Source organism: Lotus japonicus, chromosome 1 (assembly GCF_012489685.1).
Source record: "Lotus japonicus ecotype B-129 chromosome 1, LjGifu_v1.2".
NCBI classification, from domain to species: Eukaryota; Viridiplantae; Streptophyta; class Magnoliopsida; order Fabales; family Fabaceae; genus Lotus; species Lotus japonicus.
This window is the reverse complement of record NC_080041.1, coordinates 33,105,628-33,133,456: the sequence shown is the minus strand read 5'-3', so window position 1 is coordinate 33,133,456 and position 27,829 is coordinate 33,105,628. Positions and strand designations below refer to the sequence as shown.

Genomic DNA, 27,829 nt, shown 5'->3' with positions numbered 1-27,829 from the left:
TGAGGATCAGAGGATCAGAAGATCTGAGGATCAGAAGATCTGAAGACCAGAAGCTCTGAGGGACCAGAGGCTCTGAAGGTCCAGAAGCTCTGAAGGTCCAGAAGCAGAAGTTACGAAGGTTAGAGGATCCAAGCATCCCTCTGACTCTGATCACCAAGCTTCACAAGTTCCAACACGAAGCATAACTCTGATCAGAAGTCATTGGTTAAAGGCAAATGTCTCTATCAAGAAGTACAAGAGCAGTGTACTATTCTGACAAGCCTACCTACCAAGGTTCAGCCACAGCAGGTTCTGGAAGTTCCAGAAATGCCCTCCAACGGTCATATTCTCTCAACAGAAATATCCTTTGCACCTTGGACTATAAAAGGCTGAAGAAAAGAAGAAAGCTAAGAGAGAGAAACCCAGAGCTGCAATACAAGAAAAGATTCAAGCCTCTACTTTCTTCATCTGTTCTAATTTAGTTTACACTCAGCTTATTTAGAAGCAAACCTTTGTAAACACCAACCTCAAACAGTTGTTTGATTTTCCTTAAGGGACCGGGTAGGTCAGTATCCTTAAGAAGACTAAGAGAGTGAATCTTAGTGGTGATTCCTTTAGGAGATCAAGGTTGATCGGATCCTAGAGAAGACTAAGAGAGTGAATCTTAGTATGAGCTAAGTCAGTGTATTGTTAGTCACTTGTAGGTTTCAAGTGCAGTTGTAACAATTATCTGATTAGTGGATTGCCTTCATTCTAAGAAGGAAGAAATCACCTTAACGGGTGGACTGGATTAGCTTGAGGGATTTATCAAGTGAACCAGGATAAAATACTTGTGTGCTTCTCTCTTCTCTCTATCTTTATCCGCTGCACCATCTATCTTAGAGAAACCGAAAAGATTTACTTTAAATCTTAAGGGGAAAGTTTTTATATTGAAAACGCTATTCAACCCCCCCCCCCTTCTAGTCGTTTTTCACACCTTCAACCATTGTCTGTTTGGAGTTGCTTCCTTGATCTCCTGCAATTGTTTCATGTGGATACAAAGAAGGCTTAGGAGGCATTTCAAGGCTTTCCACATCTCCTTCAAGCATCTCCACTACTTTCTTCATTGAAGGGCGATCATCCGGCTTCAATTGTATACACCAAAGGGCGACCATGACCATCTTCTTCGCTATTTTCATTTCTTGGCTTAATTGCACTTTTGGTCCCCCAACTATTGTCTTCCTGCGAAAAACGTCCCCAAACTTTAAAATTAGCAAAAAACGTCCTCCAACTATACATGTCGTTGCACTTTTGGTCTGTCGTTTGCCTTCCGTGAGAAAACTAACGTGAGAAGCTGATGTGACTCCCTCACGCATGTCTCACGTGACTTTCTTCAGAGAGCTTGATGAATGGACAAGTCACGTGACTCTAAAAGGCTCCAACAGTCATCTCCCTCCTCCAGCGTCTTCTTCACCATGGAACCGTTAAAAGAGGGGTTTTTCATTCCTTGCCTCTCCCTCTGAAGCATGTGACTTGTCCAATCATCAAGCTCTCTGAAGAAAGTCACGTGAGACACGCGTGAGGGAGCCACATCAGCTTCTCATGTTAATTTTCTCACGGAAGGCAAACGACATACCAAAAGTGCAACAACATGTATAGTTGGAGGACTTTTTTTGCTAATTTTAAAGTTTAGGGACGATTTTCGCAGGAAGGCAATAGTTGGGGGACCAAAAGTGCAATTAAGCCTAATTTCTTCCTCTTTAACATATCCCAATTCTATGTCACTTTGTTTTCCAAGCTGATCATGAATCCATAAGGGAAAGTAAAGTTGGCTTGAATGCTCCACATGGGGATTCGGATTTTTCCTATTGCTTGCCATCTCCATCAAAAGCATTCCAAAGCTATATACATCAGCCTTATAAGACACACCACCAATATTTTTGTAGAATAACTTCGGAGCCATGTACCCAATTGTTCCTCTTGCTGTGGTCATTGTGACAATGCTATTATCAACCGGATATAGCTTGGCCAATCCAAAGTCAGAGATCTTTGGGGTGAAGTTCTCATCTAGTAGGATGTTGTGGGGTTTGATATCAAAATGCAAAATCTTCATCTCACATCCATGGTGGAGATAAGCAATCCCACGAGCTACTCCAATTGCTATACTATATATTTTTTCAAGGCTTAAATGTATACTTCCTTCTTTAGAGAAAATAAATTTATCAAGAGATCCATTGGGCATGAATTCATAAACCAGAGCGTGCTTCGGCCCTTCAATACAAAATCCAATTAGTTGTACCACATTTAAATGATGTACCCTTCCAATGGTTGCTACTTCATTGATGAAGTCTTTCCCCTTGCCTTTAGATTTTGCCAACATCTTTAGGGCCACAGATGGCCCGCTACAAAGGTTCCCCTTGAACACAGTGCCAAATCCTCCTTCACCCAACTTTTCTTTGAAACCTTTGGCCATCTTTTTTATTTCGTTATGTGAGTATCTGATAGGCCCATGGTGACTTTGTTAGAGATATATTTCAATATTTTCATACATTGACAAATGTCTTTTTCTCCTTTTGTGTATCAAAATTGCCAAAAAAAAATGTCACCCCAAAAAGAAATCTTCCTGCCAAAATTGAGGATAGCACATACTGCCCCATGGCCAATCCTAATTTGTTATCCGTTGAAACTCCATAATAATTGTATTTTTGTCCTTGTATTATTTCAAGCAATCCTGTAAATTGATATAAAAAATCATAATTGTAAGAGAAAATCAGGACGACATATATATATATATATATATATATATATATATATATATATATATATACGTGTGTGTTAGGGAATGAAATGAAGAGTTATACTTTATTTATTAGGAGAGAGTTATGACGTGTTTGATTGCAGTTTTAGTTTTCAGTTTTCAAAATATTTTTTGGAAACATTTTTTAAAAATAGTTTTCTTAAGAAAAAAATAGTTTGAATGACATGTTTTCCAACATTTAGAAATTGATATCTGAAAACTAAAAATAGAGACTGAAAACATCTTTTTGCTGTTTTGGTTTTTTAGTTTTAAAAACTGGAAATGGGATCTGTTTTCAAAAACAATTCAAAAACAGTTTTTCAGAACATGTCGTATGAAACAAGTTTTTTAGATTTTGAAAACTGAAAATTGGTTTGAAAATTGCAAACAAACAGACCCTTACACTATGTTTGGTAGGGAAGAGAGAGATATAGAAGAGAGAGTAGAGAAGAGAAGTTGAGTAGAGAGAAATATGTGAGAAATAGAGTAGATTTATAGGTTGTTTGGGAGCTGCAATTGCGGAGAGGGAGCTGCAATAGGGGAGCCAGAGGAACCATATGAACCATGTGCCCAGAGAACCACTGCCTTGATCACGTCCACCAGAGCGACCCTGCATGCTATGATTGCGCCCGCCGGTGCGTCCCATCTCTTCTTCCTTTGTACCTGGGCTCCCTGGGGAGGCTACCCGTGCATTGACTAGTCCGGTGACCAAGGATGAGGTTTGGATGGCTTTGACTCACATGGGATCCTTGAAGGCTCCTGGTTCGGATGGGTTCCAAGCTCTGTTCTTTAAACACTATTGGCATATTGTGGGCGATGATATTTGGGGTACGGTTTGTGATGCCTTTGTCCATGGTTCCTTTGATCCGGGTTTAGCATAAACTCTTATCATGCTTATTCCGAAGGTTGATGTGCCCACTTCCTTTAAGGAATTCCGGCCCATCAGTTTGTGCAATGTGGTTTACAAGTTGATTACCAAGGTGATGGTGAACAGACTTCGCCCGTAGCTTAATGATATTGTTGGGCCTTTGCAGAGTAGCTTCATTCTGGGTCGTGGGACAGTTGATAATGCTATTATTCTTCAGGAGATAGTCCACCATATGTCTGGGAAGCGGAATCGTAATCAGAATATCATTTTCAAGCTGGACTTGGAGAAAGCTTATGATAGTGTGAACTGGGATTTCTTACGGGAGACTCTGCAATTCTTTGGATTCCCCTCAGCGACGATTGATCTTATTATGTTGTGGGTTACCTCGTCCTCTCTCACTCTGTTGTGGTATGGGATGAAGCTTGATCCTTTTGCCCCATCCCGTGGCCTTCGACAAGGTGATCCTTTATCTCCTTATTTGTTTGTGTTGTGTATGGAGCGTTTGGCCATTTTGATCCAGGATGCGGTTAATCAGGGCCATTGGCTGCGTGGGCCAACACAGTGTCTATCTCTTCGAGTGGGCCAGCAATCTCGCATTTATTTTTTACCGATGATGTCCTGTTGTTTGCGAAGGCCAAGGTCTCTCAGATGCAGATGGTCCATAATCTCCTCTCCCAGTTTTGTCTTGCCTCTAGTTTGCGGATAAATGTGGCTAGATCTCGTGCTTATGTGGGTGGTGGTGTTGATCGGGCTAGGCGGGCTCGTATTTTCAGTGTCACAGAAATCCCTTTTACGTCTCATCTTGATAAGTATCTGGGTTTCCTATTTTGCGGGGCAGACAAAAAGCTAGTGATTTTGAGTTTGTTATTGACAGGATCGGTCGCAAGCTTGCCGCTTGGAAGGGGAAGCTTCTTAATAAGGCTGGTAAAATCACTCTGGTTAAATCTGTTCTGAATGCAATTCCAGTTTATCCTATGCAGTTGTTTTGGTTCCCTCAAGCTGTGTGTGACCGCATCGATAACTTGGCCCGGAATTTTATTTGGTCTCGGGGAGATCGTCATGGGATGCACTTGGTCTCTTGGAAGAAGATCACCATGGCTAAGAGGTTTGGAGGTCTGGGTGTGAGGCAAGCTCGCCCCACTAATGTTGCTATGTTGGGTAAACTGGTTTGGGACCTTATTAATAATTCTGATAAACTTTGGGCTCGGTTTTTGCTTGCTGCATATTGTCCCAATTCCTCTTTTGTCGAGGCTCCTCCCAGGCGTGGGTCTCCCCTTTGGAATGCTCTGTTGAAAGTGTGAACTCTCATTCAGGCTGGTTTTTCTTGGAGAGTTGGTGCGGGCGCTGTCTCTTTCTGGTATGATAGTTGGTGTTCCCTTAGGCCTTTGTGCTTGTTAGTGCCTTATGTGCATATCTCTGATTCCGCTCTTCGAGTGTGTGACGTATTCAGAGATGGTGTTTGCGAGCTGCGCCGCTTAGCCACGCCTTTGACCCATGAGTTCTCCCAGAAGTTGTTGTCCTTGTGTGTGTTCACGGACCAGACGGTTCCTGACCTCCGGGTGTGGGCTTCTTCGACTGATGGGTTATATATCGTGGCAGGGTGCTATGATTGGTTGATGACCCAGCGCACAGAGCAGCTGCCTACGGTGCCATGGGGTTGGATTTAGCAAGCTTCCGTCCCGGAGAAAGTTTGCCTCTTCACTTGGCAAGTTCTGCATGATTCTCTCCCCGTGTTAATCGTGCTTGCGCAACGCGGTGTTCCCACGTCTATTGTCTGTCGTCGTTTCCATGGTGCCCCAGAAACTCACCTACACTGCCTGCGAGATTGTGTGGATTCTGTCCCTGTTTGGAATAACCTTGCTTTTTCTCTTGCTCTCGGTTTCTTTATTGTTGTTTCGTTCCAAGATTGGCTCAATTGTGTGTCGCGTGCGGATGCGCCATCCCTGCTCATCCATGCCTGGTTTTTGTGGCGTCGTCGTTGTAGCTTGGTTCTTGGGCAAGGCTCCGAGCCTAGGCAGCTGGTCTTGCATCATGCAGCGAGTATGCTGAAGGTGTTGCGCGCGTCTCCTGGCGATGCAGTTGATCCCTGGTGGGTGCGGTGGCGAGCGCCCCCTAAAGGGTGGTTAGCTTTGAATGTTGATGGGTCCTCTTTGGGTAACCCGGGCCGTGCTGGGGCATGTGGTGTGGTCCGTGACTTAGCGGGGGTGTGGTGCTTTGGTTTCTCAGCTTTTAGCCGTTTTGTACCAAAAACAATGACGGTAGGTTGCTGCCACAACTAACACAAAAATGGCAAAGAAGATGGCAGTTGGGTTGAGAAAGGCCAATACAATAGGGACCTGCTAATTGCTAAGTATTTATGTTGGCTTATGAAAGTGCATGTGTTGATGATATTGAAGAGAAAGAGAGGAGGAAGGGAGGCGTAGAAAACACCACAGGTGATGGTCATAGAAAACTTCAACAACCGCTTCTTGCATGCTATTCAGCAGCTTGGTGATGTAAATAATGAGTGTCTTAATTTGTATTAAGTTTTGATTGTTATGTCTTTAGGATGTTCATGAGAATTTCAAGCTATTACAACAATTCCCCCCACCCCTTATTTTTATGAGGTTTGGTTAAAGTTTGTTTTGTGCTCCTAAATCATCCTGGAAATTAAATTAAGGCTCAGAGTGGATTTTTGGTCTTCTATCATGTCTCCTAGTCGTCTTCCTTTTTCATTACTGGCGTTTTTAGTGGATTTTTGCTCAGAGTGGGGTTGGTGACCGCGAAAATAGTTCTTCTGCGCTCATTACTACTAAACCACCACCATATGTTTTATTTTCTGAAGTTATTAAAATATTAAAATTACCACGCCTGAGTACTCGTGGGCCAAATTAAACTTGTTACACCAGGGAATAACGCTTGAGGATTGTAGCATATGCGGCCTTGTGAAGGAATCTTCAGCGTGGATGTTACTGTTTTGGGATCAACCTTGTTGTACTAGAAAAGAAGCTTGGATAGAAAATGTTGGCTTCTTCACACATGGATTTGTGAGGAAGATAATTTCCCCTAAGGTGGAGCTGTTGTTTTGGCAAGCCTACTATAACTAAATAGCGACTAAACAAAACCACTGTAAGAGAGGTTTATATAATTGGGTGAAAATAGGGCATGTATGTTGTGCGGAGCTTCAGAAGAAAGTGATGACCACTCATTTCTACATTTTAATAAAATGTGGAAGTTGATGTGGAGTGCTATTATGAATGGAGAAGGTGTGCCCTAGGTTGTACCGGGTTTTGTGTTGGCTTTTTCATTGGAATGGGGTGCTTTATTGGCTAGATCTAACACTTTACTATGAGAATTAATACCATATTCTCTATTTTGGACCTTCTTAGTTTTTAGAAATGAATTCCATTAGGGGGAAAAATTTCCAGGTTCAAGAGGTTTGTGATATGCTTCTCATCAGGGCCGGTCCCGACATTTTGGAGGCTCTGGGCAAATAATAAAAATGGACCCCTAATAATTTTAACGTTCAAAATTTCATTAGAACCATTATGTTGGTTCGTACATAAAAGTAACATACACAATTACTAGCCACTAGGCCAGCTCAAGTCATTAATAACATCTTGAACATTAATTATTATAACTAAATTTTATTTTAGGGGAAAGTTTAATGAGAATTTTTTTTTGGGCCCCTTCTTTTTGGAGGCCCTGAGCTGTGGGTCTTGCAGGGCCGGCCCTGCATCTCATGAGGATCATTTGGTGGATCAAATATTGCCCTTATGATACTACGAATTCAGATCCTCTCCTGCTGCTGCACCATCCAGCAAGTATAAAATGAGAGAGAATATACATATAATTATTACTTGGTTTTTTCTTAAATTAATTATAACCATTGGATTGTAAAATTAGTGGCTCAAAATGTGCTGGAGGGGCTGGAGAGAATAAATGGCTGAAGAGGATCCAAATTCATGATACTACTCAATTTCTCAATAACTTCTACATCAAGATAAAAAGCAAAGTGCTATGGTCTAGAGCTGGAGCTTGGTTACCCTCTTCTATTACTTTTTTAAAATTTAATGTAGATGAAGCATCCAAAGGTAATCTGAAATACTGAATTTAGAAGCGGAGGTGAAATCAATTTCGCATAGACTTCTATTTTGTCAACAATTCTTGTTCAGAAATGTGGTCACTGATAGCGATTCTACTCAATATGTAGGATGAGTAAATTCAAAAGTAAACATATTGTGAAAACTCCTAAATGAATTAAATCATATTAACTTCTTGGATGGGGAGTTTACTTGCTTCGTGTTAGACATATTTATAAGGAGTCTAACACAATTTATTATTATTTAGCAAAGGAGGTTGTGATAGGGAGGATCCCATATGGATATGTATTGAGGATTGACTCTACTGATGGGGCAGGTTATTGGGGTTCTGTTGGGCAAAGAAATTCGAGGAATTTTTAATTGATGACCAAGGGTATCTTGGTGATTTCTTGAGTCTTTTTATTTGTTTTCATTTTGTTTTGTGTCTCATAGAGTGTTTTCAATTGTTCTAGTGTTTTTTATGCATCTTTTACATTTTTAGGTTTGAATTATATTTTTCCCTTCTTTTTATTAAGTCTTTTTGTTTTCCTTTAGGTTTTAGTATTTTTAAGTTGGTAAGTGCTACCATACCACAATTGTATCATACCTGAGTGATGTGGACCAATAGGAGTTTTTTTGACCGTCAACTTTGACTTCTTTATTTTTCTTTTTAAAAAATAACGAAAAAAATTGTAATAATTATAATTTGTAGGTTGGGTTGAGTTAAACTAGTGTGGTTAACATTAAGGAGAATATTGAAATCATTCCTGAAGAAGGCTTAGGGCACGTTTGGTGCGACATATAGTATAAAGCCTGATAGTATAAGATCTAATAGTATTAGGCCTGATAGTATAAGCCCTGATAACTTTCTTATACTATCCATCGTTTAAATTAATGCAATTTTATGTTTAATGAAGTATTGAATAATGATATATAATAAAAATCAAATATGGAGGTGATTATAACGGTGGTGGCGGTGGTGATGGAAGTAGTGGTAGGTTGGTGGTGGTGGTGGCAATTGTAACACCCCAATTCTAATCGGTATATATATTGCAAATATCATAATGATAAAATTTCAAACGATCGTGAGTGTAAGACCCACATTTTTGAATTAGAATAATTAATTAATTTCCGACTCACGCCTAAGATGTTGTGTAAGCGTGAGAGGAGCCTAAACAAATAGTTTTTCTATTCGGAGCTTCTAACGAATTTTCCATCCGCGTAGCCTCATTTCTTTTGATGTTTGGGATCTCTTTCCAAAAGGAAGTTTCTTCATTCGACGTCATTTGCAAAAAGTAGTTCTGCGGCATATTTTGAAGCAGATCGCGTTCAAGCAATTTTCTCACTTAAATGAAATTCCGAATGCAAGTATCGACCTTTTATAAAGGGATACTTAGCTTAGTTGTATAATATGATAACATTATATTTATTCTAATTGTCTCACAATTATTCTTTAGTTCAGTTTTGACTCATTTCTTGGTTCATGAATCATTTTAATTTGCTCAAAGTGATTCTAATTTATATTTTATTATTTCATAAAGTTCCTCATAATTTTTAAGATAATAATATATCACCTCTATATTTTTCTCTTAACTCTACAAGTTAAATCCTACCGTGTCTAAACCAATTCGTATTGGTAATTATCATCTTTTATATATATATATATATATATATATATATATATATATATATATATATATATATATATATATATATATATCATCTGATACATCCTATATATATATCTAGTCCTCTACTCACCATCCTCGACGTCTTCTTCCCCCCACTTCTCTTCATTTTCGTTTCTTTTCTTCTCCTTCTAATATATTACATATCTGCGTTTCTTCCTCTCATTCTTCTCACTCACGATTTCCACTCCCTACAGCACTAGATCCTCATCATTTTTCCTCATTTCCCTTTGTGCAAGCCACACCAACGGCCATCACCATACCACCTTCTTCTTCATTCAATTTATTGTAACATCCACCATCATTTTCTCCTCTTGGCTGTGGGTTCCTCGAGAGAAAGAAAGGGAGAAGAATTTGCTCACAACTTGCTCATTCCTTGCTCAAATCTTGTGATTCTTAAGGGCTTTGAAAGGTAACAACCTCCTCTTCACTCTCTTAGCTTCCATTTCATCTATTGGAGTCTATTTTTCATCAAGCTTTTGAACCCTAATTTCGTGTTTTTGAGTTTGAGGCATGTTTAGCTTAAATTCTGGTTTCATTTAGCTTCTATGCACGCTCTAATGATCATATTGGTAGCTAATTTGCATATGTGATTGAAGTTGTTGATGATTGTGATGAATTTGCTCTAAAAACCCATTTTGGCTCAAATGTTAACTTGAATTATGTTAGAGTCATACCCATGCTAAATGTATTCACGTTAGTTGTTAGTAGATGTCTAAGAATGAGCTATGTGCAATCAATTTAGAGAAAACATCAACTTTGGATTTTTAGGTTTCAATTGGGCATGGAAAAATGTTAATTCACAAATGAAGTTGTATGAGTGTTTGGATGGTTTTCCTACCTTAGTTAGGGAATAAATGTGCCTAAGAATTAATTGGTTTCAAAAGAAAAGTTGGATTACCCTATTTTTGGAGGGGGGTCCGTGAGCTTGCTTGTGTGTTGAGGGGAGGAAAATCCCTCTTTTAAAGATTAGAATTGAATCAATTGATGCATGTTTTTAGGATATGTTTTGGAGTAAGCTTGAGGTTGATTTTGTGTTTAAATGATTGGGTATGCTAAGTGCTACTTGTTTCTTAAGTAAGAGCATTTTATGGCCTAAATGAATGCATGATGATAAATTTAGTTTCAACTATAAGCATGGTGATTTAAAAATGAGGTGAAGCTTTGAGAAAAATTATAGACCCGTTCAGGTTTGAAGCATGATCAAGTTGCATGAATTTTATATTAATGAGAAAGGAAATGAGACTTTGCTGTTTTAATTTCTGCTGTTTCTGTTCTGTTTTAATTTCTGCTGTTTCTGTTCTGTTTTAATTGCTGTTGTTTTCTGTTCTGTATTAACTGCTGCTGTTTCTGTTCTGTTTCAAGTGCTGCTGTTGCTGTTCTGTTTTTATTGTTGCTGTCGCTGTTTATATTTTTGCTGTAATTGCTGCTGCTGTTCTTCTGTAATTACTGTTTTTGTTGCTGTTTTGCTGTAACTGTTGTCGTTCTTTTGCTGTTGCTACTTAGTGTTGTTGTTTACCATGTTTCGGTGATGGCATGCGTAAAAATGAAGATGAAATTATATGCTAGAATGAGTTGCTATTATTTGGTTATTTGTTGGGTTGAGTCTAAATTTGAATATGTGAAATGTGTCCAAGTGTTACTTATGTTCTAGGCAAGCTAAATGGTTAAGCATGTACTAGGAACATGACTAGATTTATTCCATGAATATGATGATATGATTTGTGTTTTAAGATGGAGTCAGAACCTTACTTTATTATGTGCTAAGTGCTTATGTGTGAAACTTGAGTAGAGTCAAACTCACCCATTTGGGGTAATTCTTCCATTCGTGCCTACGTGTCTAGCTCTGAAGTTTAGGAAGCTTTTTCCGACGTTAGTGAGCATTTTTAGATCGAATTGTTTCTTAGCGACTAAGCATGAATATTTTGCTTAAGGTTTGGATCGAGTTGAGCTAAGGAAGGAAGATTCAGAACAAGCTGTGAAGTTTCAGGATAGAGGAGAATAACCCAAGGTAAGGGCAACTCTCCTAGTTATTAGCTATTATGCTTAGGTGTCAAAGAATCGGCTGTTAATTGTGATGCTATCTTATTGCTTTCTAGTGGACAGACATGTTCTATTCCTTTAAATTGGGTAAGTGCATAAACATTGTTTTATGTCAAAACCTTATGATTATATCGATCGTAAATGCGGAGTGTTATAAGAATTAGCAAGTAGGACCCGACGGAAGATTCGAGCTACTGTTGACGTGATGGATCGAGGCCTTCTCAGGAAAGGGAACTTGGGGATGATATTGATCTTTTGACTTGTTAGATTTTGAAACAAATGAATGCCTAAGACTTGATTTGAGAATAAATTCAATAACTAATTAACTCAAAATAGAACACTTTGAATAATAAAGATAACCCATTTTGAGGAAATCTTAGGATATGAAATGAGTTCGAAAATGGGAAGGGTCGAAGATTCGAGGTTCGAGGAAAGATAATGATTCGAGTTGTGAACATCATGAAGAGGAGCCGTTATGAGTCGAACCGCAATTAAGTGTAGGTGCTACTCCTTGTGTGAAGTGATTGGTCAAAGGACCGACGTTTACCTTAGGGAAAAACGATAGAGACATGAACCATAGCTAGACACGTATCCGGGTGAGGACGAATCGTGGTTTGCTAGCTCTTGCATACCTGCATGACTTGATTAAGGGGCTTGTCCTTAATCCTATTAATTATTCTTTGATTAAGAGGTTTGTCCTTAATCATATTATTTATCCATCGATTAGAGAGGATGGACCTTAATCGTATTGTTTACCCCTGGATTAAAGTGGCTGGACCTTAATCCTATTAATTACTCTTGATTAAGGGGTATGACCTTAATCATATTATTCGTTATTGGATTAGGAGGATTGTCCTTAATCCTATTATTTCCCACTTGATTAAGAGGCTTGTCCTTAATCATATTATTTACTACCTGATTAAAGTGGTTGGACCTTAATCATATTACATACTGGTTGATTAAATAGGTTGGACCTTGATCATACCATTCGTTATTGGATTAGGAGGATTGTCCTTAATCTCGTTCGCTATTATTTGATTTAGAGGTTAAACCCTCAACATATTATTTGTTGATTGATTATAGAACGTAGACCTTAATCGCGTTAGTTGATTTGCTCCTCAGTCGTGCAATTACATTAGTAACACGTGGCGTCGCCTTGGCACGGAAATGAAGATACGCCTATGCGTAGGCGACGAGCGATGGACTGAGGGATTGACGTTCGGATGATAATGTTGGATACACATCGTCCTTAATCATTATTATACGCTGCTTATAAATATGTTGAATCTCGTTAGGACCTATATTACATTACTCTAGGAAGTTGACCCTTTCTTGCCTTGTTTGCTTTGTTTGTGTATGGGCGGTCGGCAAACTACCAGGCCCTAACAGGTGTTGCTGTGAGTAGCTGTTGATCGCTGCCAGGAGGTGATTGGATTGATTTACAGGAAGACTTCTTGGAGTGAGTAGATTAACCGAAGACTGGTAGGAGTAATAGTTAGATGTAAGGCTAGAGCCTTGGGTAGAGAAGCTTACTGTTATTGGTTAAAGCTTATAGGGATGGTTGTATAACTTACTTCGGCTTTGGGGTAGGTTCCGATGCATTGCTCTTCTGCAACTCTCCAGTGCGGGGATTGTAGGAAGTATATTGGACTTAGGGTGTTATCGCATTCTGAACCTTGTTGTCTGTTAAGGCATTACGTTATTGTATATTAGATGTATTGAACATCCGTCGTCACTCACGAGTGCTTGCCTTGTTAAGGCCGGATGTATGGGTTTGGGCAAGTATATGCATATCAAGTTTTGGAAATGTTTTAGAAAACAAATGAAAAAAATATATACCCTTATTTGTAAATCCTTTTGTAAAATCATTTCATTTTATTTAATAGGTTACTAATTGTGACCCCCAAAAGTTAGGGTGTTACAGTGAGGCATTACATAATCACTTAAAACATCAACATAATACTCCTGTAACAGATACATAGCACATAAACTTGAGAAGGACTCATAGCAGACGAACATAAAAATGATGAACATAACTGCGTTAAACATAACTATTCCCGTGGCAGATAATTAATTTTTAATAATAAAAATAGTTCACTAAATCAATAAATAAACAGCGGATATAACGTCTTTAAAACTTAAAGAAAACATAGAACCTTGTTCACAACTTAACAGGAACAACTCCTCAATGATAACTTAATTCAACAACAAATATAACAGAAACGAAACAAGCGTCCATCCCCCCCCCGCCCCCGAGTGCTACGTATCAGAGCAAGGACTCCAACTCGAAATAAAGGCTATAGACTACTCCTCCTGATTACCTGCACGTTACCAACAAGGGTAACATTCAAACAGAAGGGGTGAGATATCGAGTATCATAAATATAAGAATGGCAATGAATATGCTAGATTAATGCCACACCACTTCTTTTTACATTCATATAGCTCAGTTACTAAAACAGTCACAAATAACGTCATCGACTCGGATGCAACTTGAACACAACAAGGACTATGCATGTGCATGAGGTACCAACAGGGCTTCAGCCCTCATCACTAATTGCCAATTATTAGAGGCACAAGGCATAAGCCTTCATCACAAAACGCCAATACAGGCCATCACAGAGTATGCAGATGTTATGAGACTCGAAAGGGCGTATACATCTCATAATCATCACTTCAACATGAGGCATTGCACCTATATCACCACATCACTATCATCGCTTAAAACCACATAATTCAGCACCTTATTATTTTGGCTCATATTCAAGAAATCCTTAATCTTACTATAAAACACTAACGTTATACTACGTACTCAATTTGATTCATTCTAGCTTGCAGTAGGAAAGAAAACCAATTATAAGACAGCTTTAAAGTTCATATAGCAGTTCACGAATTACGCTCACAGCAGAAACATGTTTCAGTAGAGATAACCTACAGGATTCGTTACTTGTTCAAAAATTACAAATGACCTCAATTTGAAAAGCTAACAGAAACATCTGCCACTTTCTAGTTCATCAAAGAATTTTCTGGGCACATTAACAAGGTGAAAAATCACGTTGAAGTTCACTGGCAGAGATAGCAGATACAGACCGCAGAAAAACATGATTTACTAAACGAAACTTACAGACCTCGTCTCTCAACCAAAAATTATGTACCATATCATTCTAGAAATCTCTTTCAAAGGCCTACACTTTCTCAGTTCAACGCAACATTATTCGAGCACTCTAAACAGGCTCTAAAAGGCTTCGAAAGTCACGGTTCATACCAGGAGAATGACCAGTCCGTTTTATGTTCCAAAATAAGTGATTAAAGTTGTTTCTCATCAAACAAGACACAAAAGCTAACAAGCATGCTACCTAATAGTCCTTATGTGCGTGATCATAAAGAAAATCAAAAGGGAACCTCAACCCAAAACTCCTAGCATATTGTGGTTCTGCCCTCACCCCGTTCAATCACACAAAAGAAAATCCTAAAATCAATGGATTTCAAATCAGATTTCCAGAACATCATTAACAGCAACAATTCCACATCTCCCAAATCCCTAATATCATTCACCATAATTCCATTAGAAACTCAAAATCCCACCCTTACCTTTGGATTGAGTGCAGCTCCCCGTTCCCGATCGAATTCTCCGAAGCCGATCCGCTCTCCCTCTCTTCCTGCTACTTCACGCACAACCTTCTTCCTTTTTTCCTCTCCAAAAACCCTTCTTTTTCTTTCTTTTTTTAACCCCCCCTGACTACTCTAATCATAATATATTATAATTCCAGTATTACTATTACCATCACAAAACTAAGCCCTCTTACTTAATAAACATGCTACTAAAAATAATACTATTCTAATATTAATTTCTCCCGGCTAAAAATTAACAATTTCCCCGATTAATATTTAATCGACTACTGGCATTACAACCCTCCCCCACTCAGAGTATTTTCGTCCTCGAAAATAAAAGTTTACCTGGTGCAAACAACTCGGGATAGGAGTCTCGCATCTTGCTCTCTAACTCCCAGGTCATGCTTTCTCCAGCAACTCCTAACCAGACGACTTTCACCAATGCAATTTCCCTTCCTCGCAGATTCTTCAACTCACGATCTGCAATACGTACAGGCATCGTCTCCACTGTGAGATTGTTCCGCACTTGCACATCATCCATCTGAATCACATGTGATGGATCGGGTATATATTTCTGGAGTTGTGATACATGAAACACATCGTGCAAGTTAGCAAGATTTGGCGGTAACACCACTCGGTAAGCAACTTTTCCAACTCTATCCGATATCTGATACGAACCAATAAAATGAGGAGTGAGCTTCTTAGACTTCAGAGCTCGGCCAACACCTGTCACAGGTGTGACTCTCAGAAACACATGGTCACCGGCTTGGAATTCCAAATCTTTCTTCCTCTTGTCATGGTAACTTTTCTGTCGACTTTGAGCAGCTTTCATCTTTTCTCGAACTAACCTTACCTTCTTAGTAGTCTCTTGAACAATCTCAGGTCCAAGTACTACACTTTCACCTGATTCATGCCAACACAACGGAGTCCTACACCTCCGACCATACAACGCCTCAAAAGGGGCCATCCCGATACTAGAATGGTAACTGTTGTTATAAGTAAACTCAACCAACGGAAGATAAGTATCCCACGAACCTCCCTGCTCAAGAACACATGCTCTTAACAAATCCTCCAAAGACTGAATCGTCCTCTCGGTCTGACCATCTGTCTACGGATGATATGCCGAGCTCAACCTCAACTTAGATCCCAACGCTTCTTGCAAACTCTTCCAAAAATCAGAAGTAAACCTCGGATCTCTATCCGACACAATACACAAAGGAACACCATGTAATTTCACAATTACCTTAGTATAGATTTCCGCCAACTTGGGAACTGGATATGTGATGTTAATAGGGATAAAGTGTGCCGACTTTGTAAGCCTATCAACAATCACCCAAATCGAATCATGCACTCCCGAGGTATTCGGTAATCCCGTCACAAAGTCCATCGAAATGCTATCCCATTTCCATTCTGGGACTTCTAACGGTTGCATCAACCCTACAGGTTTCTGATGTTCAATCTTCGACTTCTGGCAGGTCAAGCAAGCATAGACAAACTGTGCCACATCACGTTTCATACCAGGCCACCAAAACAAACCTTTCAAGTCCTGATACATCTTAGTAGCTCCCGGATGTATGCTCAAACGACTTCTATGACTTTCTTCAAGAATCATTTTCTTAATTTCTTCATCCTCGGGAACGCAAATCCGACCTCGGAATCTCAACACGCCTTGCGTATCTAACTTGAATTCATCATTCTCCGACTGATTAACTCCCATCATCTTATCTACCAACTTCACATCCAGTTTCTGAGCCTCTCTGATATTGTCGAGAAATTCAATATTAACTTTTAACATTCCCAACATAACACTTTGCGATGTCACTTCGCAAACCAAACTCAAGTCTCGGAACTTCTCAATCAATTCCAACTCTTTAACCATCATTGCCGACACATGCAAGGTCTTTCGGCTTAGAGCATCGGCCACAACATTAGCTTTGCCTGGATGATAATTCAAACTGAAATTAAAATCTTTCAGTAATTCCAACCACCTTCGTTGTCTCATGTTCAACTCCTTCTGATCAAAAAGACACTTCAAACTCTTATGGTCACTAAACACTTCAAATCTGGAACCATAAAGGTAGTGTCTCCAAATTTTCAGCACAAAAACAACTGCAGCCAATTCTAAATCATGTGTGGGATAATTCTTCTCATGAGTCCTCAACTGCCTCGACGTATAAGCAACCACTTTACCATTTTGTATGAGTACACCACCTAAACCCATTAAACAAGCATCACAATATACCACAAAAGGCTCCCCTGGATTAGGCAAAGTCAACACCGGAGCCGACGTCAACCTCTTCTTCAATTCAGTGAAACTTTCCTCACATCGAACATCCCACAAAAAAGCCTTACCCTTACAAGTAAGCCTAGTCAACGGAAGTGCCAACTTAGAAAAACCTTCGATAAACCGCCTATAATAACCGGCTAATCCCAAGAAGCTTCTAATCTCAGTACCTGACTTTGGAGCCTCCCATTACAACACAGCATCTACCTTAGAAGGATCTACGACAATGCCACTACCAGAAATGACATGACCAAGAAAACTAACCTCTTGCAACCAGAATTCACACTTGGACAGCTTCGCATACAACTTCCTATCTTTCAAAACTTGCAACACAACCCTTAGGTGGTCTTCATGTTCTTTTTCCGATTTAGAGTAAATCAGAATGTCATCAATGAATACTACCACAAACCGATCCAAATAAGTATGGAAAATACGGTTCATGTACTCCATGAATACTCCCGGCGCATTAGTAACACCAAAAGGCATCACCGGATACTCGTTATGCCCATACCGAGTTCTGAACGCGGTCTTCTGAATATCATCTCCTTTCAGTCTAATCTGATGATATCCTGACCTCAAATCAATCTTAGAAAACACTCTTGCACCCACTAATTGATCCATCAAGTCATCAATTCTCGGAAGCGGATACTTGTTCTTAATCGTCACTTTATTCAGTTGTCTGTAATCAACACAAAGTCTCATACTTCCGTCTTTCTTCTTTACTAACAACACTGGAGCTCCCCACGGTGATACACTTGGTCTTATGAACTTTTTCTCAAGCAACTCCTCTAATTGCTTCTTCAGTTCGGACAATTCAGATGCAGACATCCTGTATGGTGCCATGGATACAGGTCTGGTACCAGGTACAAGATCAATTGTAAATTCAACTTCTCTTTCTGGCGGTATATCAGGAATTTCATCAGGAAATACCTCAGGAAATTCTCGCACCACTTGCAACTCATCAATTATAGCTTGATTCTCGATAGATAACGACGCCAACAATGAGAACATATGCGCTTCGTCTTGCATCGATTGCCTTAGCTGTTTACCAGTCATCAAGCCATCTTCTTCCTCTTCCGCAGTAGAAAACCTCAAGGATTTGTTATAACAATCGATATGAACGTAGTTATACTCTAACCAATTCATACCCAAGATCACATCTAGACCGCTTAACGGTAAAAAAATCAAATCAACAACAAAGTCTCTGTCGAAGATCGACAAGGGACAATTCAAACACACACGAGAAGTAATCACCGATCCCTTAGCTGGAACCTCCACGACCATTTCCCGTTTCATAGAAGACAACCCCAGACCCAATCTTTCAACACAAGCAGCGGCAGTAAAACAATGAGTAGCACCGGTATCAATAATAGTGATTAATGGCGTACTATTAATGAAACATGTACCTCTGATACTTCGGTCCTCACTAGGTGTCTGAGTCCCAGCCAAAGCGAACACCTTGCTACCAAGCGCTTTCTTTGGTTTCTGACACTGAGTACTGATATGTCCTTCTTATCCACAATTGAAACAAACAGCTTCCTTATGCCTGCACTCAGAAACTGCATGTCTCGCCTTACCACAACGGAAACACCTCTTCACCTCAGCAGTAGTGCACGCATTGCTCTTGTGACCAAGCTGTCCACATTTGAAACACACAATCTTAGCAGGAGCGTCTCCCCCACTAGTCCTCTGACCTGAAGAAATTCTCTGTTTACCCTTTCCCGCATCATAAGGCTTGCCACGATTCTGTTGACTCTTGCCTCTCTTATCGGTAACAACTTTGTGATGAGCATTGCTATCTTCTTCAAAGATTCTACAACTATCAACCAAATCAGAGAAGACACGAATCTTCTGATATCCAACAACCTTCTTGATGTTAGAGCGCAATCCATTCTCAAACTTGATGCACTTAGAAAATTCAGCACCCTCTCCATTAAAATGTGGGTAGAACTTAGCCAACTCAACGAACTTCGCAGCATATTCTGTCACCGACCGATTCCCTTGTTTCAGCTCAAGGAACTCAATCTCTTTCTTACCCCGAACATCTTCAGGATAGTACTTCCTCAGGAATTCCTTACGAAACACATCCCAAGTAATTCCCTAACCTGCAGCTTCCAATTTGTCGCACATTTCCAGCAACCAGTCATCAGCTTCGACTGCTAGCATATGAGTGCCATACCGAACCTTCTGAGCTGGAGTGCAATCCATCACACGGAAAATCCTCTCAATCTTCTTCAACCACTCCAATGATCCATCCGGATCATGCTTACCCTTGAACACCGGTGGGTTCTCTCTTTGGAAGGTCGTCAAACTGCGAGATCCAAAATTCTCGTCAGCATTCGACTGATTCTGCATAGCTTGAGCCATCGCTTGCAAAGCAGCAGCAATCGCAGCATCATTCCTTCCAGCCATCTTACCACTACAATACAAACATCAGTTAAAATGAAATAACAATACTCGATTGTTAGACAACTACGACTCGCTAACTTGGCCGGACGGACCGACCTGCTCTGATACCACTTATGTAACACCCCAATTCTAATCGGTATATATATTGCAAATATCAGAATGATATAATTTCAAACGATCATGAGGCATTACATAATCACTTAAAACATTAACATAATACTCCTGTAACAGATACATAGCACATAAACTTGAGAAGGACTCATAGCAGACGAACATAAAAATGATGAACATAACTGCGTTAAACATAACTATTCCTGTGGCAGATAATTTATTTTTAATAATAAAAATAGTTCACTAAATCAATCAATAAACAACGGATATAACGTCTTTAAAACTTAAAGAAAACATAGCATCTTGTTCACAACTTAACAGGAACAACTCCTCAATGATAACTTAATTCAACAACAAATATAACAGAAACAAAACAAGCGTCCATCCCCCCTCCCCCCGAGTGATACGTATCAGAGCAAGGACTCCAAGTCGAAATCAAGGCTATAGACTACTCCTCCTGATTACCTGCACATTACCAACAAGGGTAACATTCAAACAGAAGGGGTGAGATATCGAGTATCATAAATATAAGAATGGCAATGAATATGCTAGATTAATGCCACACGACTTCTTTTTACATTCATATAGCTCAGTTACTAAAACGGTCACAAATAACGTCATCGACTCGGATGCAACTTGAACACAACAAGGACTATGCATGTGCATGAGGTACCAACAGGGCTTCAGCCCTCATCACTAATTGCCAATTATTAGAGGCACAAGGCATAAGCCTTCATCACAAAACGCCAATACAGGCCATCACAGAGTATGCAGATGCAATGCGACTCGAAAGGGCGTATACATCTCATAATCATCATTTCAACATGAGGCATTGCACCTATATCACCACATCACTATCATCGCTTAAAACCACATAATTCAGCACCTTATTCTTTTTTTTTGAGAATAAACCAATATATTATAAATAAAGGGAAGGAACGGTGCAAAGCACCGAATACAGAGGAACGAAACCGGAAAGAAAAAGAACAGGCAAAGGAACAAAAACAGCTACAACTAAGGGATAAAAACAGAACAGAACAAAAACAAAATAAAGCAAGAAACAACAAATAACAAAAAGGAAAGCAGGGAGGCCAGCATCCAGGATCACCAGCATCAAGGAGACACGACACTAAGGCAACCTCACAACGAACCGGAGCACCACCAAAGAGAATTTGTTCTGCTGCACCCCGCTTTAGCCACCGAGTCAGCAGGACCGTTGGCTTCACGAAATATATGAACCACCTTGGAGCATTTAGTTAGTACCATCAAGGAATCGATCTGGTTAAGCTCATTCAGTAATTTCCAGGGCCTATTTGCTTTGGAATTAACCCAACCAACGGCGATTGTCGAATCGCTTTCAATCACCACCCCCTGGATTAGGAACTCCTGGCAGAACAGAAGGGCTTTAAGGATGGCTCGCACCTCAGCCTCAAAAGCCCAGCCAAACCCAGCATTAATTGAAAAATAACCAAGGACACGATTCTGGTGATTACGAAGGACACCCCCAGGCCACTAGGCCCAGGATTCCCCTGAGAGGCACCATCAACATTAAACTTCAGGGTTCCAATAGATGGGGGATGCCAGGACGCTGATCGAGGACTATGAACCTTCCTAGAAATTTTGATATTGCAGAAGTTTGTGCTGAATTGATCCGAATCGAAGGGGCACTCCTTCCAATAGGCTTTCACCCACCAAACAATCCTCAACACATGGAGAACCCATACCTCTTCCTTGCTGAAAGGTTTGTGCCTGAAAACTACATCATTTCTCCCCACCCACAAAGACCACACCAACGAGTAGGGAATCAATTTCCAAAGCAGAGGATCAGAAGCTACGCACAGAAATTCCCACTGATTTGCCAGATCAAGCAGAGATTGAGGAGTAACCCACGAGATACCTTCTCTTTTCAAAATATCTCCCCACATATCCCATGACATGGGGCAATGAATGAATAGATGATCAGCAGTTTCAGCACATAGAAAACAAAGTGAGCAGGAGCCATTATCTTCCAAATCCATCCCTATTCGTAATAGGTTGGCTTTGCAAGCAATCTTATTGTAGCAACCCTGCCAGAATAGTAGACCAACTTTTGGAGGAATCACTTTTTTAACTTGTGAGGGAACATTCCATTTGTCACTTTCAAAAACCTTGTCTTCTACCCACTTGCAAATACCCTTGACTGAAAACAGCCCTGAACTATCAAAACTCCAACATATCCGATCACAGGTTCCAAGGGAAGGGAACTTGCTGTTAATTTGAGAGACAAACGAATTATGAATTTCCAACTCCCAATCAAAGAAATTGCGCCTGAAGGACAGATCCCATACCCATTTCCCTTGAATAAATACACCTACTTCAGCAACCATACAAGTTTTATTTAAGCTCATAGCAAAAAGCCTTGGATACTTGTTGCGGAGAGAGATATTGTCCACCCATGGATCCTCCCAAAACCTGGTATTAGCTCCATCACCGATGTTAATTAGCATCCCTTCTTTGAGTCCCTTTGCTAGCAATGAGTCTTCATAAATAATATTCACAATGTCCTGCATAATAACTGACCAATTCTTTCCCTCCACCATAGCCACATGGAATAACAAGATTCTAGGATTTAAATTGTATTTGGCTATGAGAAGTCTCCTCCACAGGCTCTTATATTCCACTCCAAACCTCCATGCCCACTTTAGAAGAAGAGCTTTATTTCTCCATCCTATGAAGCCAAGTCCAAGGCCACCAAATTCGTGAGATTGACAAATCATTGTCCATGGTATCCATGCAATTTTCCTCCCTGCTTCCTCTTTTCCCCATAGGAAGCTCCTTAAAATCTTCTCTACTTCCCCCACCACCTTTAGAGGAGCTTTGAATATGGCCATTAAAAATAGTGGAACCGAGCACAATGTAGCTTTCATCAATGTCAACCTGCCGGATAATGAAATGAATTTTGAATTCCATGATCTTCTTTTTCTTCTTAGTTTGTCCAGCATTGGTTCCCAAAAGGAGACACGGCGAGGATTACCGCCTAAGGGAGCACCAAGATACAGAATTGGCAATTGACCTATGCTCCAACCATACATACCTGCCATTCTTTGAGTCACCCGGACATCTACATTGCACCCAATGATTGTTGACTTATGCAAATTCACCTTAAGTCCAGAGGTGAAGAGAAAGGACAGCAAGGTATTACATAATGATGACCCAGGATTTAGAGCTATTTTCCTAGTTTATTGTCATTTAGTTTAAATATTTTTTAGGACATTTCAATCATTTTATGACACTTTAGGCTTATTTCATGCATTTTATTATTTTTGCTTGGTTTTAGTATTTTTCTACATTTTATATTATTTTTCAAGATATTATTAGGTTTTATTATTTTAATTTAGAATTAGATAAGTTTATTTTAAGTTTTTATCTTATTTTATCTTCTATTGATTTTATTTTATTATCTTTTAATTATTTTTTTCCTATTTTTATTGTTGTTTTAGGGGAAGATTTGGAAAAGATAGAAAAAATTCAGAATTAAAAAAGAATTCTGGAGGCTGGAATTATGTGCCGCGCGACCGCGCGAAGTTACCGTGTACTTCTGATGCGATCGCGCCACTTGTCAGCGTTCTGGAATTAAACGCACCAGATTTCGTGCCACTTTGGCTTACAGCGTGCGCAACCGCACCGGATCACGTCTTCAGCAGAAAAGACAAAAAAGGGGTCCCAGCTCCCTGCTTCGCGCACATGTGATCACGGTGTACATCACCCATGTGCACCATTTGATTGGAATCCGACGCCAGGAATTGCGAGGGTGCATGTTCTTACGCTGAACCCCGCCACACTGGATCTCAGCCTCACCAGAACGTAGAAAACACTATAAATAGCGTTTTAAACCTAATTTTTCATGTTCTTTGCACCCTTGGACGAATTTGAGCAAGCCAGAGACCCAATTTTGGTTCTTGAAGGAATTTTTCCAGGTTTTCTTTGATCTTCTATGTGTTTCTTCTTAGATTCTGAATTATTCCTCATGTCTATGAGGAACTAATTCTCTCTTAGCACTTGGGATGCCTAGTCCTTTGGATCTTATGCTTTAATTTGTACTTTGGTTGTGTGTTGGATTTCTATTATGATTTATGAATTCCGTTTCAGTTATAATTTTATTTGATTGCAAGCAAATACCTTACTAATTTCTGTGAGACTTGGAAGAGTGATTAGAAATTAGGGATTTAAGGGAACGGAATTTATTAACTTTTCTCTACGACCTTAGGAATGAGGGTAGGAGTTAATAGTGGTGGCCGGAATTATAACTTTATCTTTAATCTGTTGGTTTAGGTGCTCGTAAAACAGACTTAATATTCAGATTAAAAGTCTGTCTTGTTTAAGGAATTAGCAAGGTCAGAATTTAGGCTATATCACCATAGAGAGTAATTTTTATTTCACACAAACAAGTTTGATTAGGCATAAGTGATAATTGGCGAAGCTAACCCAGGTGCTATTTTTCCAAATTAAGTTTCACAAATTATATTAGCTTTCTCATTTTTCCCTGCAATTGAACAATTAAATCAAGACCCCCAATTCTTATTTTACTTCTGCTTACTAAATCATAGAATTAGTCTGAATCGATAATTGAACACAATCCCTTGGGTACGATATCTCTTATATTACTACGGGCAAATCTGTATTCTTGCAGATTGGCTTATCAAGTTTTTGGCGCCGTTGCTGGGGATTGTCTTTATTTTATTGATTTAAGCTAGTTTTTATTCTTTAGAGCTTTGCTTTTAATTTATTTTATTCAAAAAAAATAAAAAATATTTGTTTGCTTTTAAATTGGTGCTCTTAATTTGTTTGCTCAAGTGTATGCGAGGTACTGTAGATCCAAATTCTCTACTTTTTGATCCTGAGATCGAGAAGACTGCTCGCAAGAACAGAGCTCAACAAAGAAGAGAAAAAGCAAGAGAAAAGGCCGAAAGTACCATGGCTGCAGAGTCACCAGCTGAGATGGAGGCAAGGCTCCGTGGTCAATTAACTGCAGAATTTAATGAACGTATGGAAGCTGAATTACAGGCTCGTTTGATTCAGAATCAAGAGAATGAGGCTGCATTGGAGGCCGAGAGATCCCTGAAAGACCTTAATGCACCTCAAATCAGTTTCAGATTTGAGGGAAGCATTGTCAATCCAACAGACCTACCAAGAGGTTTCAAAATTCCACCACACATAATGCACTCGATAGCACAGAATCAATTCGGAGGAAGCGTACTGGAGGATCCATATGCTCACATGGATCGATTTACTATGCAGGTGTCCCCCGTGGTATCTGAACAAGTAAGTCTGGATGATGTCAGACTAACACTCTTCCCCCACTCTCTGAGGGATGCTGCTGAAGAGTGGTTGAGGGCTCAACCTCAACAGAGTATAATTTCTTGGGATGATCTAGCCAAGAAGTTCTCAGAAAAGTTTTTTCCTAGCTCTCGCATGAGGCAACTGAAGCATGACATCAATACTTTCTATCAAAAGGAATCAGAGAATCTTTATGATGTATGGGAAAGGTTCAAGGGACTTCTTAGAAAGTGTCCAGGCCACAATTTGAAAGAATCAGCACAGGTAGACAGGTTCTATGCAGCTCTCAACAGAGATACAAGAGTCAAGTTGGACCTTGCGGGCAAGAATGGAGCTTTTGATCATCTGTCAACTAAGGATTCGCTTGAAATCATCAACAATCTGGCTGAAAGGGAAGCCCACTCTAGCTATGATAGATGCAACAAGAGCAGCATCAATGAAATTCAGGCATATGACAATGTAATGGCGTTTAACAAGGCACTGTCAGAGAAGATGGATGTCATGTTCAAGAGGATGGATGATCGCAAGATGAGCGTTGAGAATGAGGCAATGGATGAAGAGATCAAGTATATGAGAAGCTCTAGGCATGATCCACCTACTGGTACATACAACCCCAGTTGGGCCAATCATCCTAGTTTTTCTTACAGAAATCAAGATGGATATGCACAGCAAGGAAATTCTAAGCAGTACTCCAATCCACAAAGGGGCCAATATCAAGATCAGAGGCAACAACCTCAACAGGATCAGAACTCTGGGAAAAGGAGCTTGGAAGACATTGTGGGGCAACTATCTCAAACCACTGAATCTTTCATGACTGAAACCAGAAATACCAACAAAAATCATGAGGCTTCCCTTAGGAATTTGGAGAATCAAATGGGTCAGATTGCAAAACAGCTTTCAGAAAGGAGTCCAGGTAAGTTACCTTCTGACACTATTGAGAATCAAGCTAATCTTTCTACTATAACTACTAGGAGTGGTAAAATTTTAAAAGATGCTGAAAGAAAGATAGTAGAAAAGAGGGGTGAGGAAGTAGAAAAATCTAAGGAAGAGAGTAGGGAAGTAAGTGCGAAGAAAAAAAATAATGATAAATTCAAAGAAAAGAAAGATAAAGAGAGCACCACTTTCCCCAATGACAAGAGTTGTTGCAAGGTACCTTTTCCAAAAGCTTTAGTGAAAAAGAATTTAGAAAAGCAATTTTCTAAATTTCTTGAGGTTTTCAAAAAGTTACAAATAAACATTCCATTTTCTGAAGCTTTGGAACAGATGCCTGCATATTCTAAATTCATGAAAGAGATACTCTCTAGGAGAAGAAAGCTGAGTGAGGTAGATGAGACCATAATGATGAGTGAAGAGTGTAGTGCTATCTTGCAAAGGAAACTTCCACAGAAAATGAAAGATCCTGGAAGTTTCACACTTCCTGTGGAAATTGAAGGTCTACCTGCTGCTAAGGCTCTCTGTGATTTGGGAGCAAGCATTAATTTGATGCCTCTCACCATGTTTGAGAGGTTGGGTTTAGGAGAGGTCACTCCTACCATGATCAACCTACAACTAGCTGATAGGTCACTCAAAACTCCTTATGGGATCATAGAGGATGTTCTTGTTAGGGTAGACAAATTTATTTTCCCTGTGGATTTTGTCATATTAGATATGGAAGAAGATACTAGAATACCTCTCATCCTAGGAAGACCCTTTTTAGCAACTGGTAATGCAAAAATTAATGTGAGGAAGGGAATTCTTTCTTTGAAAGTAGGAGAAGAAAAAGTGAGGTTTAATGTTTTTGAGTCGTTGAAACATAGGAATGATGAGAATATCTTTAGTGTTGAAGTAGTGGATGAGTTTGTTTTATGAGGAATTTGTGAGGATTTCTATGAAAGACCCTTTAGAAGCTGTAATCATGGAAGGATTTGAGTCAACTAGCTTACCTGAATGTGATATAGAATTTGTTATTGAAACTATGAACCAATTGGAGTCAGTCTCATCTCTCTCGCTTAGGAGTGTTTGGAGAGAGGAATTAAAAAGAGATGAGGAGACTCCGATTAAATCTGAAAAATTGGAACTGAAACCTCTACCTCATACCCTCAAATATGCTTATCTTGAGGAGGGAGAGACAAAACCTGTGATTTTAAGTAGTTCTCTTTCTCCTTTAGAGGAAGAGAAGTTGTTAAGAGTTTTGAGAGAATATAAATCTGCCTTAGGTTGGACCATCAGTGACATAAAGGGGATTAGTCCCACAATTTGCATGCATAAAATTCTGATGGAAAATGAATATAAACCTGTGGTCCAACCCCAAAGAAGACTTAACCCTGTCATGAAAGATGTTGTCAGAAAAGAAGTTCTTAAATTGCTTGATGCGGGTATCATATACCCGATTTCTGATAGTGCATGGGTTAGTCCTGTGCAAGTGGTTCTCAAGAAAGGAGGAATCACAGTTGTTCCCAATGAGAATAACGAATTGATCCCCACTCGTCAAGTGACGGGTTGGCGTGTGTGTGTCGATTACCGGAGGCTCAATTCAGCCACCCGGAAGGACCACTTTCCCCTCCCTTTTATTGATCAGATGCTTGATAAATTATCGGGGCACAAATATTATTGCTTTCTTGATGGTTATTCTGGATATAATCAAATTTGTGTTGCCCCTGAGGATCAAGAAAAAACAGCTTTCACTTGTCCATATGGAGTCTTT

At 39.7% G+C, this 27,829-nt stretch overlaps 3 protein-coding genes across 5 annotated transcripts; 2 read left to right on the top strand and 1 right to left on the bottom strand.

The window, feature by feature from the left end:
- Positions 1-938: 938 nt before the first annotated feature.
- Positions 939-2,446, bottom strand: LOC130733354 (rust resistance kinase Lr10-like). Its single transcript, XM_057585506.1, has 2 exons — positions 1,687-2,446; positions 939-1,147 (listed from the first exon to the last, which is right to left on the bottom strand). Exons 1-2 carry the CDS (start codon positions 2,429-2,431, stop codon positions 939-941), a joined length of 954 nt encoding a protein of 317 aa, XP_057441489.1. The 5' UTR covers positions 2,432-2,446.
- Positions 2,447-3,495: 1,049 nt separating this feature from the next.
- Positions 3,496-5,290, top strand: LOC130733345 (uncharacterized). The gene is made up of 5 exons (XM_057585494.1): positions 3,496-3,588; positions 3,790-4,149; positions 4,257-4,432; positions 4,498-4,789; positions 4,937-5,290. Exons 1-5 carry the CDS (start codon positions 3,496-3,498, stop codon positions 5,288-5,290), a joined length of 1,275 nt encoding a protein of 424 aa, XP_057441477.1.
- A 4,154-nt stretch (positions 5,291-9,444) lies between these two features.
- Positions 9,445-26,994, top strand: LOC130734451 (uncharacterized). Of its 3 annotated transcripts, XM_057586885.1 has the most exons (3): positions 9,445-9,784; positions 11,307-11,383; positions 23,310-26,994. In XM_057586885.1, exon 3 carries the CDS (start codon positions 24,667-24,669, stop codon positions 26,992-26,994), a length of 2,328 nt encoding a protein of 775 aa, XP_057442868.1. In that variant the 5' UTR covers positions 9,445-9,784; positions 11,307-11,383; positions 23,310-24,666. The 3 variants fall into 3 exon arrangements, with proteins under 3 accessions (XP_057442868.1, XP_057442869.1, XP_057442867.1); XM_057586886.1 differs by lacking the exon at positions 11,307-11,383; XM_057586884.1 differs by lacking the exons at positions 9,445-9,784; positions 11,307-11,383 and adding an exon at positions 17,923-23,004.
- The last annotated feature ends 835 nt before the right edge of the window (positions 26,995-27,829 follow it).